The sequence below is a fragment of the Emys orbicularis genome, chromosome 6 (assembly GCF_028017835.1).
Source record: "Emys orbicularis isolate rEmyOrb1 chromosome 6, rEmyOrb1.hap1, whole genome shotgun sequence".
Classification (NCBI taxonomy): Eukaryota; Metazoa; Chordata; order Testudines; family Emydidae; genus Emys; species Emys orbicularis.
This window is the reverse complement of record NC_088688.1, coordinates 74466380-74484164: the sequence shown is the minus strand read 5'-3', so window position 1 is coordinate 74484164 and position 17785 is coordinate 74466380. Positions and strand designations below refer to the sequence as shown.

At 38.5% G+C, this 17785-nt stretch overlaps 1 protein-coding gene across 1 annotated transcript in view; it reads left to right on the top strand.

The window, feature by feature from the left end:
• The window catches only part of DTWD2 (DTW domain containing 2), a 190345-nt gene extending 175040 nt beyond the window's left edge, over positions 1-15305 (top strand). Inside the window, exons 5-6 of the mRNA XM_065406722.1 lie at positions 11189-11317; positions 15135-15305. Of these exons, the coding sequence (XP_065262794.1) occupies positions 11189-11317; positions 15135-15305 (300 nt within the window). The remainder of the gene's footprint in view (positions 1-11188; positions 11318-15134) is intronic.
• Positions 15306-17785: the final 2480 nt, after the last annotated feature.

Genomic DNA, 17785 nt, shown 5'->3' with positions numbered 1-17785 from the left:
TTTATAGACCCATATTCACTTGTCCAACTCTCAGATAAGAACTTGTGTTCAACAGATTAGGGTAGTCAGGTTGAAAAAGGACTAATAGTTTGAAACAACGTCATAGTACTTAGAAGCCTCACGGTTTGGGGTATGCATGTGTGTTTGCATCCACACTGTATTTTCAGGGATCATCAAACTTAAACTTTTGGAAAAGCTTCTGAGTCAGACTACATAAGTGGGGGGGGGTATACTGTATACTGTAGTTCCATTTTTCCACACGTCTTGTTTTCAAATACAGTTGGGCCCCAGTGACACGAAGCAGACAAATCATGTGCACATCACAATAGTGCATCTTTAGTTATTCTCACACAGAAAATAATCTAAAAGCAAGACCAAAATTTTCTAAAATATTCAAAAGCATTTGTTCAGAAAACACAGCAAGCTGTTTGTTTAAAAAAAGAAGTAATATCCTTCATATGTGAATCCATGAAATTATAGGATAGTTCATTTTACCTTCATTCAAATTCTCTATTGTGCCGTCGTAGAGAGGGAACTAAACGTAGAGATGAAGCTTTTAAAACAAACCATTGTGCACGGTAATGAAAGAAAGAGACTACACGGTTGCTTAGGGTTATATTCTGCCACCCTTGCTCATGTTGAGCAATACCTTATCTAGTGAGTAGCCAATTGATTTCAATTGGACTACTTGTGGAGTAAAAAATACTCCACGTTAATGTGGATGGTAAAATCTGTCTCATTAATTGTTGGTTATGGACAAGAGTACTCCTGAAAATACCTGGAAAATCATTTGAGAATGCATTCTCATAAATCTGATTGTTAACTATATCAGAGTCATTGCTAGCAAACTGTGATGCCATAAATCTGATCACTGAACAGATATCCTGGACGTCCCATTTACATAGCTATAAGAGAGAGAGAGAGAGTAAGGAGCCTCCCTGCTCTCGGATGATCTCTGCAAGAGCTAGTGAGAGTTGTCCACCCTTTGCCCAGGAAAACATGGGGGTTATTACGGAGTTTCTCCCCAGTTACATAGGGATGAAAAAGAGGAGGGAGTAGGCAGAACTGTGTCTTGCCACTACCGTACACTGGTCCTCGGAGATGGTTGATCCTGTTGGGGAGAGAATAGTAGGCTACACCCTTTAAAAGGTTTCCATAGATGACTCTTTTCCTCCCTACCCTCCAGTGCAACTCTGAGATAGAATCCCTCCCTATGCTCCTCCTGGGTGGTGCAGCTCTGCATCATACTCAACTCAGGCCTGTGGCTGAATGCCACTGTGTAGGCCTAAAGCAATAGGTTGGTTAGGAAGAGGAAAAAAAGGAGACTACAAAACAGAGAGGCATCTTGTAGTAAAAGAAATTGTGTGGGGAAAATACAGAAAAAGGATGTCAGCTAAATGGAAATTGAATGAGATGTTTTCCCTGAGGTTTACCTGAGAGTTGTTAGTGTGGCTTGGGAATGTGCAGGCTGCAATTTATAGTAAATTTGTGTCAGCAATTTACATATGGCAGAATGCACAAAGGTAGCATGGATACATACATACGTGCAATCAGCAAAACATGAAGGGAAGGGGAAAGGTTTTTGTGACATCCATTTAGTTTTTTGACTTTGCATTTATGACAGTTGCGTGACAGTTATTCCCTGCAGAATTTGAAAACAGAGAGCTCTTAAAATGTCACTTTAAATTAAAGCCAGGATGTCTGAGAGAGCTAACTTATTTATGTTCTTGATGTAAATTTCAATAGCGTGCTGGGGTTTACTTTGCTCTGGGTTTTTTCTCTGTCACGACGGTAGCTCATGGAACTTTATTTAGCTGCAAGGTTATGAGATTTTTGCATTTTAGAATATGAAAAGAAATATAGTAGAAAACAGTCACTGTTAGCCTTTTAGGCAAAAGGTAAATGTGTAAACTCCTAATATTGTGAGCCATATATTCCCGTTCCCTGTCTGGCTGACTCTCCTCTTTTGGGGATGATTTTTGCGCCAGTGGTACAAAAAAAGTATTTCCTGCATTTTCCCCCCAAGCACATAAACTGCAATTGTTCCTAGCCTTTGAGATAAGTCTGCAAGGGGTTTGTGTGTTTAAATTCCCTGCTAGTCCCCTCCCCTGCACACCCTTCCAAGGACCAGGAATAATCTAGCTCGTATTTTCCTGGTTTTAATATTAATTCAGCATTTAATACTAGTTCAATAATTAAACCTATAAATGATACCAACCACTGCTGCGGGTAAAAAGAATGACTACTAAAGGTTCTCAACCTTGAATTCACTCTAAGGCTATGTCTGCACTGCACTTTTGTCAGTCAGGGGTGTGAAAAAACACCCCCTGACCGACAAAAGTTTTACAGACGAAAAGTGCCAGTGTGGACAGTGCTTTGTCAGTGGGAGACGCTTTCCTGCCAACAAAGCTACTGCCCCTCAGTGGTGGTGGTAGTTTTATTTTGTCAGCAGGAGAGCTCTCTCCTCCTGACAAAGAGCGACTACACTGCATACCTTAGAGCGGCACAGCTGTGCCGCTGTAAGGTGCGCAGTGTAGACATAGCCCAACGCAGATGAAGGATACCTTGCCGCAAACTGGACTTATCTTTTTTGGGTTACTATTGTTTCTAAAAAATGAACATTCAGAAACGTGCTAGGCTCCTCACAGAACCTATCAAAGGCACTTTCACTGGTCTGAGAAGCGTACAATCTAATTATACAAAAACAAAACAAGTATGAGGCATAAACAGTGTGAAAGATCGGTATACAGTGGGACAAAGTTACTAACCAGATGGTCATGCTGCGTTCTTATCTTGAAGGGTGTATTGTATTTCTAAATATATTTTTGGATGAGCTTACATTTTGTTTTGAGGTTAGAACTAATGAGAGAGGAGTAGAGCTGGATGCATAAATAATTTTTCAGTTCTGAAAAATAAAAAAAAAATAGTTCAAGTTGAACAAAACTATTTTTTTCAGAATTTTGGGCATATCAATAAAGTTGGGGAAATTGTTTCAGGTATTTTAATTTTTTTTTTTTTTAAAAAGGGAAGTGAAGGGCTAGATTCACAATTCATAGCCAGAGGAACAGCCACTGGTGCTGGATCCCCCTAATAACCTTTAGACCAGTGGTTAGGTCATTCTCTTAGGATGTGGAAGATCTAGGTTCAAATCCCTGCTCTTGAGCAGGAGATGGAACCCAGGCTTGCCCACTCTTAAGTGAAGTGCTCTAACTACCAGGCTCTGGGGTGCCCCCAGAAATGTTTCACATGGTGCACACACAACACTCTTGTGCCTGCTGGCTCCCCCATGCGGGCACTCACCACAGCTCACCTCCCTCTCCTTGCAGCAGGTCTTAAGTCTGCTGCTGAGCGAGTCCTGCAGGCAAAGTGGGGACATCAGCTGCTGGAAGTCGGGCAAGGCTAGGCAGTTTTGATCTGTAATCCTAGCTTGAAAAATCAAAATGTCTCATTTCATTAATGTTGAAACTGTTCATTTAGATGTTGTTTCTCATTTTCATTTTGACCAAAACTATTCACCAGAATCAACACAAATTCACAAAATGTTTGGATCAATCCAAACCTACATTTTTAGGTGAAAAAATAGTTTTGGTTGAAGAATTTTGCTGAGCCTTCAAGAGCAGTGAGGGAGGTAAGAGTTTCATGAGAACAGAAGAGGTTGAGAAGAGGTGGGACATTAAGATGGAAGGGAGGGATGGGGACAGTATGTACAATAACATTCTATACAATCTCTCTAGTCCTAATAAATTCTACTATTCATAACTAGGATGAATTTCAGTCACATTGTGTTATTGTAGTATGATTGGCCTATAGTCATATTATGCCAAACTTGTACTCCCATCAGTTCTCAAAAGCTAAACAGGATGGCCTGGGTTGCTGTTTGAATGCGAGATCTCCAAGGAAAGCCTAGGTTGCTGCAAGAGGTGGTGTTAGTGCCTGAGGGGCCTGGTCCTGAGAGATGCTGAACCATTCCCATAACTCCCACACAAGTCCTCCGTAAGTGGAGCAGTGAGCCAGTGCTTCACCATGTACCAGCAGGGCACTGTGTTGGTAGAGGAGCCAGCTTACATATGAGACATTAAACCAACATAAAACTTGTTATGTCTTTCAAGACCTTGGAAGCCCTAGGCCTTCTACACAGTTGTACATGGAAATTAGATACTTGATTGCATGCAGCCCTAGACTTCTGATGTCTTGAAACTCAAGCCCAAAATTTTTGGTGGCACTTAATGTAGGAGAAGAAATGCTAACTCCAGTGTCCCAGCCAATTTGCAATGAGTAATTGCATTTGGCTTATCTAACTTTCCCCTCCAGCTTGAACTGGTTGAGGTATTCTTAATTTCCTTCCTTATACTCTTGTATTTCCTTCCTTAAACTTTTGCTGAGTGCTGTTAAATGACTTCTTTTTTTTCAGTTCAGAGACTTTTGTATTTCAGTGATGACTGAAGTTATTCGAATATATGTGTCTGGTTTGTAAATTGTTTTGAGACTCTTCAGGGTGAAAGATATGATATAGTAATTACTGTATCACTATATCGTCACTATTTTATGGGAAAGTGGATGCAAAATGCCATGACTTCTGTTGTGAAGTGTCCTATTGGTGGTTGCTTTCATATGTTCCTTTCTAGAATTCAAGGTGGAATAAACAAGCTATGACAACAGAATATTCTGATTTGGGACAGATAATGCACAAAGACTACTAACTCTCAGCTCAGCACTTAGCGTGTGTAGCTGGGCTAATCTTTTATGAGATGTGCAAAGGGAAAGGTGTGGAAGCACCATTCCTTCAAGCTAGTGGAGCAGTTCTGCAGAGGCTGTTTCACCCCCATGGCTAAAGTAGCCTTGCATGCCCTTAGCATGGCCTTACCATGGGCTAGAGGAATAAACAGTAGCAATTCATCTCTAGGCCAGGCAGGTGAAGTGTTCCCACTGAAACCAGACAGGTGACGTGTTCCTCTAAAATCTCACAAGGATCTACTGCTGTGGGAGTAGGAGTGGAGGGTCTGCATTTGCCCTAGAATATGCAGTTCATTTTATGTCCTTCACCCCAGTGTAAATCTGGCTGTCATACTATATAGAATTCTTGTTTAATGTATGATAATGAGCTACTGGTATAGTGTAATAGAAAACATAATCTGTTAATGAGCCATTAGGCAGGAGCCCCTTTTGTGAAGACAGATGAAATACGAAGACCGAGACTGGCACTTAGGTCCTGATTTTGCAGACATGAAATAATCAGCTTTTTGGGATAATCAGCCACTAAATGTAAAATATCACTTTCTGGCTAACTATGAAATTGTAATATGAATGCATTAGTTAAGGAATCAGTCATACGTTGGGCTGATCCGTTTGCAAAAATGTGATGTATAGTAACAGAAAATGAAGATGTTTCAAGTAAAGATGACATTAAATTTGCAGAAAATAACTATAAACCTTTTCCTCCCCACATTCCCCCTCTGCAAATATATACGCATATAAAGTACATATTCGAGAGGTCCATTTTTGTGTCCCTTTAGATTTATATTCTACAGTATGTCCTAATGTTCCATTAACAATTGTTGATTCCAGACCTGTTTAAATATACAAAACATCCCATTAAAATGCTGCAGTAATCAACCTTAGAAATAACATAAGCATTTATTACCATGATGAAGCTCCCCCACCCATATGCAGACGTGCTTTGCAAAAAACACTCTTGTGAGTAGGTTTATGCTACTTGCTGGGAAAGTAGTAGGTGGCTCTTTAGAAGCCACTGCTGTGCAGAAATACCTTGTAGTCCGTGAGTCACTTCCACGTCCGATTCCGTGAGCCACTTCCACGTCAGATTCCCTTGACTTTCCCCCACAAGGCTAAATGGGGGGAGGCACACTGGTCAATAATTCTTGCCTGGGGGAGGACAAGAAAGGATCTTAGTGCCCAACCCTGATTTTCTCCAAAAACAGAAACACATACTTAATTCTTCATTTTCTGGCCCAAGAAGCCACTGTGGACAGTGGGTAAGGAATATATAGATAGCTTTAGAGGAGAGGGAGGGAGATAAGTCTCCAAAGGGGGAGGTCAAGCTTTCTGAAGAAGAAAAATCTACAACTGAAGCCTCTGTCATTCCCCCAGGAGATGAGAAGGGTCCTGGTGGTGTGCCAGCCTACTGAGTCCTTTCCTCAATCCCAGCTTTTGCTGAGAGAAGGTGCGTTGGATGGGGATTGAATACATTATGGGAATTGACTTGTTGTCATATGAATGTATTTGGGGCGTGAATGTGGGAGTTGTATATATCTTGGAAAGTGAGTATGAATGGAGGTTTGTATTTTGAGAGCCTAAGTGAAAAGTTGGGGTGCTTGAATGGACTTGCAGGGCGCTCTCGTTGAATTTGTGGGGTAAGTGGATAAAATATGTGGAGACTGGGTGAGATGTGGAGGGAGTTCTTATTTTATTATTTGTGTTACCATAGCTCATAGGAGCCCTAGTCATGGACCAAGACCTCCAGGAATGAAGAATGAGGAAGAGGCTAGGAAGAGGGAAGAAGAAGGATGTTGGTGAATGCACAGGTTCTAGAGGGAGAGTGAATGGCAAACATAGTGGGGCGTGAGGAGGAAGGAAAAAAGATATCATCCACAGTGGAAAGAGACAGACAGGCACATATACAGACAGACATTGAAAATGACAAAAGAAAAGTGCAGGAAAACCAGGAAAAGAGAAGGAGCAAAATAGAGACCGATTTAAGAAATTTCATTTTAAAAAGTATTTAATAGAAAACTGATGTCAATTGTTACTATGATATAAAGATAGAAATATACTGTTTACATAATGCAAAATACCTTTGTCTGAATTGAAATGGGTGTTTGGGAATTCCTTGCCTTTTTGGGATGGATTTCTCTCTAGATACTGCTAGACCACCATAGCCAGGAGCTTAAAGACATTTCTGAAGAATATATGTTTTTGCCTTTGAAATGTACCAGATAATACCAAAATCCATGTTCCTTAGGGAAACCAGCCGGACTCTTCTAAAATAGCTTTATTCCTTAAACCCCTACCTTCCCTCCAATCCAAATCAACTCAGTATTTTGTAGGTTCTTCAAATTATATTGAAGAATATAATTATTCTTTGTTCCTGCCAGCATATCCATTCATTCTCCTTGCCTCAGTTTGGCTCCTGAGGTGATTGCACTTATTAGCATATTGAGAGCTGATGGCCTCAGTCACCAAAACTCCAGAACTGTTTGGAGCTTCCTTTCTTATAGATCCCTCGTAAGTGAGGAATCTGGAAGTACTTTGGAGAAGGGACTAGGATAAAGAACAGGGTAAGGATGGGGAAGAGGATAGTGACCCCAGGTTAGGAGGGCAAGGGTAGGGAATGGAGATGATGATGACGAAGAGGAAGGGACCAGGAGAAGTGGGTAAGAAGCCATTGGCAACCAATGTACTGAATAGAAATTTCAATCTAGTGATACTCTGAAGTGAGCTAAGAAATGTGTTCCTTAACCAGACCTTAGGAATTAGGAAATAATAGGAATTGGCCTCCCATGCCTAGTCATTTTGTAGGGTTTATTGTACTAAGAAAATGAACACAGTGTTTCCTCAAGGATTTGGGAAAGGAACAGATTATTTATGTTAAACCCTACAACTGAGGTTACGAAACAAGTTAACTCATAAGAGAAAATATATGGAAATTATAAGAGTAAATGAATAATGTCTGAATTCTCACACAGAGGCTAATGCTACGAAATCTGTCATTTCTCAACAGCTGTTTATAAAAGCAATAAAAGCTTTTGGAACTGATAAAACAGACGGTCTAATGGTTGAATGACATTTATCTTTCTTAGAAAATGTTTTACTTGTGTGATAGTATAAAGTGGTTATCACTTTAGGTAGAACCAATAAATCAGTTTCAAATATGCTTTAAGTCAGTAAATCAATTTTTAACCAAAGTAGCCTAATAAATTATATGAATTAATTAATTTGGTTTCTAATTTGTCTTTCTAAAACATGACAAATAATACTTAAACAGGGTAAATACAGTCTTAATGACGGAGTACAACATGCCCATATATGGAATAAGTCTTGTATGCATGTATTGCATTTAATTTTAAAAGAAGAATATGTGATTATATATAGAATGTAAAATAGGACTTAGACTTTCTGAGTACTCTGTTCTTGTTTTGGGGGAAAAATTGTGGAAATGGAAATTGCATGTTAGCATTTTTTTTTTCAAAAGAAAAAGAACAAAATGGAATGCTGAGAAATGCTGTTTTACAATCTGTATATTATATATGCTATCTTTGTTTATCAGTTGCAGTAAGTCTGAATGGCCATTGTAATGGCAGTGGCAAAATACTCAGCATCTCTCAGGGTCAGGCCCTCCATTCTAAAGTTTATAGATTACTTCAATAATATTAGGCTTCTTTATTTTGTAGTAAGAACTCAAAGGAACTCAAGTATTTCATCGTTACAACATTAGGTTGTTTTAACACATAAAAACATGGGACCTAAATGTCTGCATTTTCAAAAAGGACTAGTGATTTTAGGTGCCTCTGCTTTTTAGTGTACAGTTTGAAATATTTAAAAGCTGAAATTTTCACCTGATATTCAGAGAATTGACACTCAGCACTTCTGGAAATAAGGACCGTTAACGTGTATGAAGTTGGGCTGCAGAATTATCAGTCACTGTTGAAAAACCTAGGCCAGATTAATTGAAAATCCCTTAAAATATTGACTTGAATATTAACATGATCCAGGCTAAACATCACTACTTAATCCCATTGCTTTTCATTATATTCCGTCCTCTTTCCTAGTTTTATATATTGCCTATTTAGATTTTTAACTCTTCAAGGCAGGGACCCTACCTTCTTACCTGTTTGTAAAATTCCACCCATGCTCTTAGCAATATAAAAATAAGAAATTACAAGATAGAATTTCTCACATAAGTAATTTAGAATAAAATAATTTTGTTCATAGTACTGAATATTTTTAAATCCTTAATGTTTTACCTTGACTTTATGCTATGAATATGGCATATGGCTGGGAGGTGTGATTCCCAGCATAGTAGACGGACTTGTGCTAACTCTATTCAAGCTAGTGTGTTAAGAATAGCAGTGTGGATGTTACAGCAGCTCGGACCCGGGGGGTCAGATGAGCTTGGACTTGGGTGGCTAGTCCAAGCCACCATCTATGCCACAATTTCCATTCTGCTATTTTTAGTGTGCCAGCTTGAACAGAGCGAGTGCAAGACTGTTCACTTGCTCTGGAAATCCCACCTCCAAGCTGCAATGTAGAGACAAACCAATGGATCCAGTTGCAGTATCTGCCCCCTGGAGGATTCTAGTCAGAATGGAATGGAAAAAGAATCATGTAGCCTGAACAGTTATTATACCTGTAAGGTTACGTATTGGGGTACAACATGCACTTGTCACAGATAACAGGTTCTTTCTTAGGCGGCTACTTAAAAGTAATTGAAAAGATGGAATTTGGTGAAACACACACAGAAGCTTTGTTTATTACAGACAACTGTAATTGAAATCATAGGCAAGCATCAATATACAAAATGGTTAGAAAAAGATAAGTACATTAAAGTGGTTTCCTGCGTTCCTTCTCACAATCTTGCATCATGCATACTTACAACTTATGGAGACCATTGCAAACAGAGATGGAAGGGAAAGTAAGTGGAGCCCATCACAAGAGAGGTCCTGATTCAGTTTGTGTCTCGGGGACCCAGTGAACATGAAGAAATGGGAACTGGTTGTAGTATTTTATGCCCTTTCTTATGGTAATAATATGAATATATACCAAATTTGATCCTTTACACTGATTATAATAGGGTCAATAGCTGCCCCTATCCATATGTGGCCTTTGGGGTGCCCATGATTATGTATCAAGCATTAATATTCATGAGTTACATCACTTATTTCTTAATAATTCCTATATGTATATGCAGTCTAACTGCTTAGATACTGCTTAGCAACCTAATTGCTGAAGCCCCCCAAAACTCCCTTCTTGACGAATCCTGTGGTAAACTGTACTTATTTGAGGTGACTCACTTGTCTCTCAAGTTGAGAGTGCAAAATATCTGACCTGGAGCTGTCTCCTTAGGACTACACTGTTCTACCAGCTTTTAACATAACTACTCCAACAAAGCCTTAATCTAATATACCAGGCCTTTACTACAGCAAGCTTAATGACCAATTTACTTATGTTCACCTATTTGCCCCCCTTGCATATTCCAAGCTAAAAAAAGCAATATATCCCTATCATCTTATACTCTTATAATGTAATTTTAGCTCTAGTTAGCATAAAATCACCCACGAGACAGAGTCATAGGTCATAAGATTAGGTCAGAGGTCAACAATCAAAAGGTTCAGAGAGGTTTGCCCATCACTAAGCCTTCAGTAGGCCCGTAAGGTACAACATGTTTTACCAAGTCACGATCACCTCTCTCACCATTACATGCTGCCACAGTTCAGCTTGGCAGAGGCACTCTAGCTGCAGTTCTCTTTCTTTGTGAGGGGTCCTAATTTTTGGAATTTGCTTCTCCCCTTTGGTCTGCGAGAGCCCAGATTTGTTAACCTTCTGGGCATGCTATAGAGTTCATCTTTTTTCTTACTTCTTGAGGAAGGCACGGGTTGAGATAGCTACATTTATGTGATACTTTGTTAATATTCATGTTATGATTTTTAATTCATGGAATAGACACCCAAAGTACTGGATGGGAACCTATTGTAATAGTCTAAGAAGTCTATGACTTTTCTGATTGTACTTCCTTCAGTGATTCATGGCAATTACATTTTCATCAGTAAGATTTTGTTGGCATAAAAAGCCAGGTCACTACAAATTCAAACGAAACATCAATGAAAGAAATGAAGAAAAAAGGGCTTATAGGATCAACCGTATATAGTGCTCACATGTTTATTCCAACTCAGTCCAAATCCTCCTCTATTTATAAACCCACTGAGGTCACTGGGGCTAGTTTTGTGAGGAGTTTAGGATCTGGCCCCTACACGGCTAATGTCTATGTTTATTCTTCAGCAGCTTCATTCATATGTGAAGATATGTATAGTCTATGACAATTGGCTAACAGGGAACAAGACAGTAGAGAGGTAGGAAGGCAGGTGATTATTAAAAAAATAGAAAAGAAAAAAACTTGCTGTATCATAGTAATTGATTTCTTTAAGTTGGGTGTTTGTTTGTTTGTTTTTTTCAGGTGCAATTGAAAACAAGCATTTCAAGTCAATATGTAATTCGTACCCAGCCAACAAACAACTGCCTTTCTACACTTGAATGTGCAGCTATTGCCCTTGCCATCATGGAAAAAAATGATGGTATTCAGGAGGTATGTCATTAATTTTAAATAATTGACTTTGTTAATGGAACAGTAGTGTGAAAGCCAAGTTAGTTAGATAATAGTACCATATTTATCTTGAGCACCTTACACATTCGTTACCCAAAGACTTGAATGAGATCATGAGATGCTGCTGGTTGGTTCATTTCAGAGACCTAGCAGGGGTAAGCAAGCAGCTGTCTGCTGATATTATTCTGTTCCTTCTTTGCAGACCATACCCAGGTTTTACTAACTGACACTTGCATACCCATTACTGCAGCTGTCTACTGTGGACTTCCACAAGGTTCCATTCTCTCCCTCATCTTATAGAACATCCCTGTCAAACACCATGGTCTTAAATGCTAACAGTTTGTTCATGATACTTACATTCTTTGCACTGAATGCTAACTACACTATTTTCCAGCTATCACCATAATTGAATTATGCTCTTTTACAATGAGGAGTTGGCTGAAGATAAACCTGGGCAAGACTTTTGGAAGGAAGTGGTGGGCAGAGGGAAATGTTTCAAAGTACCAGCTAGTGTCATAACATCAACCTATATATAGGGTATCTGCCTTACCATCTTGAAGGTTGAATGCAGACTAGGGGTGTGACAGTATCTTTCTGGATCATTCTTCTCTCTCTCTCTCTCTGTAGTAACAGATTGACTGACTTAACACAAGCTTAATTATTATTAGCACCCCCCTTATGAACTCACCCTCTCTCACATCTACTCTCTCTCTTTTTGACTCCCACTTCTCTTCTGTTCTGCTGTCTTCTGTTTTTTGTACCAAACCCATCATCCTGGGATCTCCCCTAAATTCAAACTGTCCACATTCTTTCTCTTCTCTCAATCCCTTCTATATTTTTTTTGCTTGCCCTCGCTTCATTCATCTTGCACTCCTCTTGTGTACTCCTCCTCGCACATTCACTCAGACTGTCCTTTTATTCTCATCAGCTCCTATTCCCTCTCCTCCTCGTTCCCCTTACATTTACTTTCTCATCCCATACTTCTGTTTCTCGCTCCTTTTTTTTCTCCCTCTTTTCTGAAACAAGATGAGAAGAGTAAATCTACATTTGTCTCTCCATCACTTGAATTTACATCTGTTTGTAAGGTACTCAGATGCTTCAGTTTTGAGTATAAAACAAATATCAAAATAGATAAGAGTTCAGAATTTGCCCAAAATTAAGAAATAGAAAATGTATTGCATTTTTAAATATAGCGTGGCAAACAGAATGTGTATGTGTTAGAAATGTATGCACTTCTCCAACTACCTTGCTGTTTGAGATAACTCACTTGGCATTCCTGACTGCAATACTTAAATATTCCCCCTAAGCTGTACAAACAGCATTTGTAGTGTGCTAACTTACACTAATATAGCATGTTGTATTGAATTTTTGTAAATACTTTTCTTCAGATACTTCTTAATTCTGTAATTTATCAAAATCTACTAGATTCTAAGTACTGGGTCAAACTGCCAGGAAGGTAACAATCCATTGCACTGATGTTTTTTATGTGTAGAATTTACGTATTTATTCTGACTCACCCATGCTGCTTTCAGTCTAGAAGATTAAGATTTGATATTTTGTAGCAAATGAAAATGCTAGTAAAATTTGCAGAGATTTCAGTCTTTTATCTAATTTTCATGGATCCAAAAAACTTGATGATTATTTAGATAATCAGTGATTCATCAGCAGTAAATGACATGGTAATCAGCATGTGGAACCAAAATTTTAAGCTGGATCTTCAAAGCTTTGTGCTTTGCACTCTGTTTCCTTTCTTAATGATAGCTGAAAACAGTTGACGTTGACAGGATCTTTTGATCTTGTAAACCTCATGCTTTAAATATATTTCAGAAAATAAAGATGTATCCCTTTATTTGAGAACAAATCTGTGACAGAGATATTTAAATTGGGGTATTTTACTGAATTGACCTGCACATATACTGCATAGTTCTCTACATAATAGGAGGAGCACAACTTCAATTTACTTTCAGTTGAATGGTCAAGGGGTTTTTGTTTATTTTTACCCCCAAAGCTTGCATGGTTTCATTGACTTTAAATAACTTTCAGAGTCAGAAAACTTAGCAACTTATTGTTGATGGGGGTACACACTGTGAAACACACACAACTCAAGCCTAGTCTCAGAAAATCAGACATGCATTGCCGTTTATCTTGTAAAACCATCCACTGTGGAAGCACCGTAATTCATTTTAAAAAATGTGTGCTAATGCTAGTTTTCTGTATCTGAGATCAGGACTGAATCAATAGACCGTTTCTATCCTTTAAAAATTACTAATTCAAGAAGAAAAATATAGTATAGCAAATAGAATTTGTTAAAAAAAAGTTTGTTATAATTTACCAGCTAGGAGAGAGAAATATTTTCATGACCTGTATCTAAATGGAAGGAAATAGGGGCACCTGTGTGTCATAGGTCCTGATTCAGCCAAGATATTTAAACATGTGACTTGCTTTAAGTACATGGGATACAGGCTTATGTATATTGCCGAACTGGGACCTGAATTAAGTCATCCTCATGCCAATATGTCCTGTTAAAACTGTTGGAGTGAAGTAGACACTAGAAGTTTTCTAACTGGTCAGATGCGACTCTTTTTCCATGTCCTTATATGTAGTAACATTTAGTAGCTACAGAAAGGTTATTGGAGTCAAACTAAGCAATTATCTTTGTTTTATTTTTAAATAGATAAATATTTTTAAATAGGTTTAAAATGTTTTCCTACAGTCAAAGCACAGCACTGGTGAACTTTAACTCTCAGAAGACAGTGCTGATCCAATTCCAGACAAACAATTAATAGTCCTACATGGAAATCAGTCTAGCTTTTGCAGAAATGCAGAGATGACCTGAGCTGCCCTCACAGCTAGCTGGAAGATAAAATGCTTTTCTAAGCCTGCCCCACTGACCTGGAATAGTCCTTTAGCGAGAAAATGTGACCCACTGGGTTGCTTCTTTCTACTAATCAACTTAAAACTGTCAATTGCCCTTGGAGAAATTTGGGTCGTGACAGTTCTTGAGTTTGTTTATTCTATTAGGTCAAAGAATACCAATCAGACATTAGCCTTTGCATTGCAAGTTTTGATCCCACTGGTCTATGATGGAAGACTCTGTCAAGACACTAAAATGTCCTCAATGTTCTCAGTCTTTTGTTGCCGGCACTGTAAAATATTAATGGTAATCAGCATTTCAAGAGAGATCTAAGAGGCAGCGAGCAGTACTGGGCCAAATGTAGCTCATCTGCACAGGCGTAGTTCAGGAGGTTTTTGTAAAGGTGGCTTTAAAGCCCATCTTTGCATCCTGGTCCCCACTCTATGCAGAGCTATTCTGTTCCCTCTGCAACAAATTAGGGACACTTAGGACACAAAATTTACGGCCCCAAATCTGCTGGTAGGATTGGCATAGTGCAGTAGATTACCAGTCATGCTCCCTTATATCTGAGCCAGATGTAGCTCTATTACATATCCAGAGGAATCTCCAGAGAAGGGGGACAAGTGCATCCCTCATGGCCTGCCCATACCTTCCTTGGCTTGTCCCTTATCCCAGATGTATCATGGGACCCAAGGATAGGGCTCACAATGTCCAGAGACATCTATTTTCCACCTTCTGTATGTGGGGAGAGCTGCGTGTGAAGGGCGACTTCTGTATACAAATCACAGGGGTGTATTTAGGCCCTTTCGTATCTCACATTCCACTGCATGATAAAACTTGGTAAAATTTTATATTTTAATGATGATCCCTACACATAAAGCCTGGATGAAATGATATCTCCTAGACATATTTAAAAGCTTTTTTGGTTTGTTTTGTTTTTCACAGACTATACTCCGCCCTCTTCAAGCTTTGTGCTCTTTCCAACTTCAGCATGGTGCCCAGATCCATCACAGCAAGGAGCATCTTCTTAAAAATGGTTTATATGACAAACCCATGCCAAAGAATAAACGCAAGCTCAGGAGAATGGAACTCTTAGTGAAGAATGTTAAAATCTAGAAAGACTGCACATACAGTACTATGGAATTAATTTTTTTATAGCTAACAAACACAATTTGATATTGGATTGTTCCAAATAGCCATCCATATGGTAATAGACCTTTTAAACCCTTTTTATTCAGGAGGCTTCCTGTCAATAATGCCAACTACAGTAATAGGCAGCATGTTTAGTTTTGTTGTTATACTAGGCCAGGTGTCTTTGTTCAACTGATAACCCCCTGTAGAGGGGAGGAAAACTGCAGTGAATAATTTAGAGCTATGTTGTCTCTAGAGTCAGTGTATGATCCCCATTAAGACTGGATAGATTTACTTTGGGGAAGCTTTTTCTCAGTACTGAAGAACAGGCAGTCTGTTTAAGTAGATTGTGGTAAGGGTAAGGATCCAGTATTTGGAAGAATATTGAATTGCTTCTCAGCGTTTTAATTTTAATCAGTAATTACAATAGGGTATAACTATAAATTCCTATATTAGTTAGTTAATCTGAACATAAGGAAATGTGATGTGAGCATTTTTGTTTTAGTTTTGTGAGGCGTTTATTTCTTATTTTACGTGTCTGTTAACTTGTTATAGATTTATATCCATGTTATTGTGCAGTCATACTTACTTAGAGCCTGTCTGCAGTTTTCAAGGTTTTTGCTTGGCTGAGATAGGCCAATATATTTTGTTCAGATTTTAATAAAAAAGAAAATATGGAAATGGAGATGGAGCTAAGCTTTTATCTGAATTGTAGACCAGGTTCTGCACTCCATACTTGGGCAAAACTCCCCTTGTCTGTAGAATTTGGCCCAAAGAGTATATGCAGTATACCACATCTTGTTTAATCCCTTTGATTTTGGAATTTACATGTATTCCTGCAGAAGTGTCTGTTGAAACCCTTTCAGAATTGAGTAGTCTAGCCAGACTGTAAAAATATGTTTGCAGATGCATCAAATCTTGTGGCGAAACGATTCTCTTTTTTTCAGCAATCGCGGCACTGCAGTGTTGCTGCCAGCAGTGGAAGCACTAGTGAAGACAAGGATCAGATATTTTTATTTGCATCATGAAGCAGGTTTTCATGACGAAAACTAGTGATATTAGGGCTTTACCACAGTGAAAACCTGCTTTATGAAACTGTGGTAGTAAAAGTGCCTGATCCCTGTCCTGACTAGTGGTTCCACTATAAGTAGCAGCAGTGCAGCTGTACTGGATAGTAATTATTCTTAGGCCTTGTCTACTCTAGGGTATTTTTCCCATAATTTATGACTGCTGCTACCACTGGACTCTTAAATGGTCACCAGTGTTTTAACAACTGTGGATTTGTCTATATTAAGAGATCAAGTTTATGTCAGGACTAGCTAAGATGTTGGCTAACCATGACCTTTTCTTTAGTCTAGATGCTATTTAGATAAATCCCATGTCTGTGGCTAACACTGGTACAGCTGAACTGGTGATAGCAACAATGAGACTTTAGGAACAGAAAGACTAATGTAGACACCCTTACTGTAGAAGCACATTCTCTAGTGAAACAGGCAAGAATTCCTGTTTAAGTGGTAATTAGGCTTTGTGGGTTAACACCACATTGACTAGAATGAAGGATGTTTCCACTTGCTGCTATTGTTTCAGTTTACCTTGTTTCAGATTCAGTGGGACAGCAGTGCATCCTTCAGTTTACACTGTGATGGTTATTTTCCCTAACAGAAGGGTTAAATATTTCTATTCACAAAATGTAAGCTCAAATTCTGGAGAACAGAGGAAAATCTGTGTTAATACTCTAAATTCACCAACAATTGAAGTCTTAGTGGATCAAAGAAATAGTCTACTTAATTGAGTTATAATCCTACATGAACTACTTCAGTACAGTACAGTATGTGAATTGAAGGTTTTTTTCAATCCTGCATAAGTGTCAAATTTTCCAATGTTTTTATGAGAGATTTTTATTGATGTGAATAATCTCATTGATGTGGGGCTACTCCCATGAGTAAGTATTACTTAAGTGAGTAATGTTTGTAGGATCAAGCCCTAATGTTGGACAAGTGGATGTCTGTTGCAGTCAAGTCTGCAGTACTGTCTGTACCATACTAGTAGATCACTGTGCAACAGTTATTTTAAAAATGAAAAAAAAATGAAGTTATTTGTTATGCTTCAGTTACTAGAATCCTAAAATTTTTCTTTCTTTGAGGATTTTGTCGTTTTTAGTTTAACTGGGATGGGCATCTAGTTGCTACACAGTTGTCACATGAAGTTACATCAAAGCTGATCACATTTTTTTGTTCATTGCCATTTTACAAAGAACTAACACTTAATTTGATTAAAGCTGTTTTATCTTCTTGCTCTATTTTAAAATCCAATTCTGTTGCTGCAGTCCTTTCTTGAAAACCAAGCAGAATATATTCTCAAATAATATTTCTTCACGTCTTCTATTCCTTCTGAGCACCTTTTCCATTAATCTTTTCTGAGCACAAAGACATTTAGAGCCAAATTTTCAGGTAGGCCTCAATCCA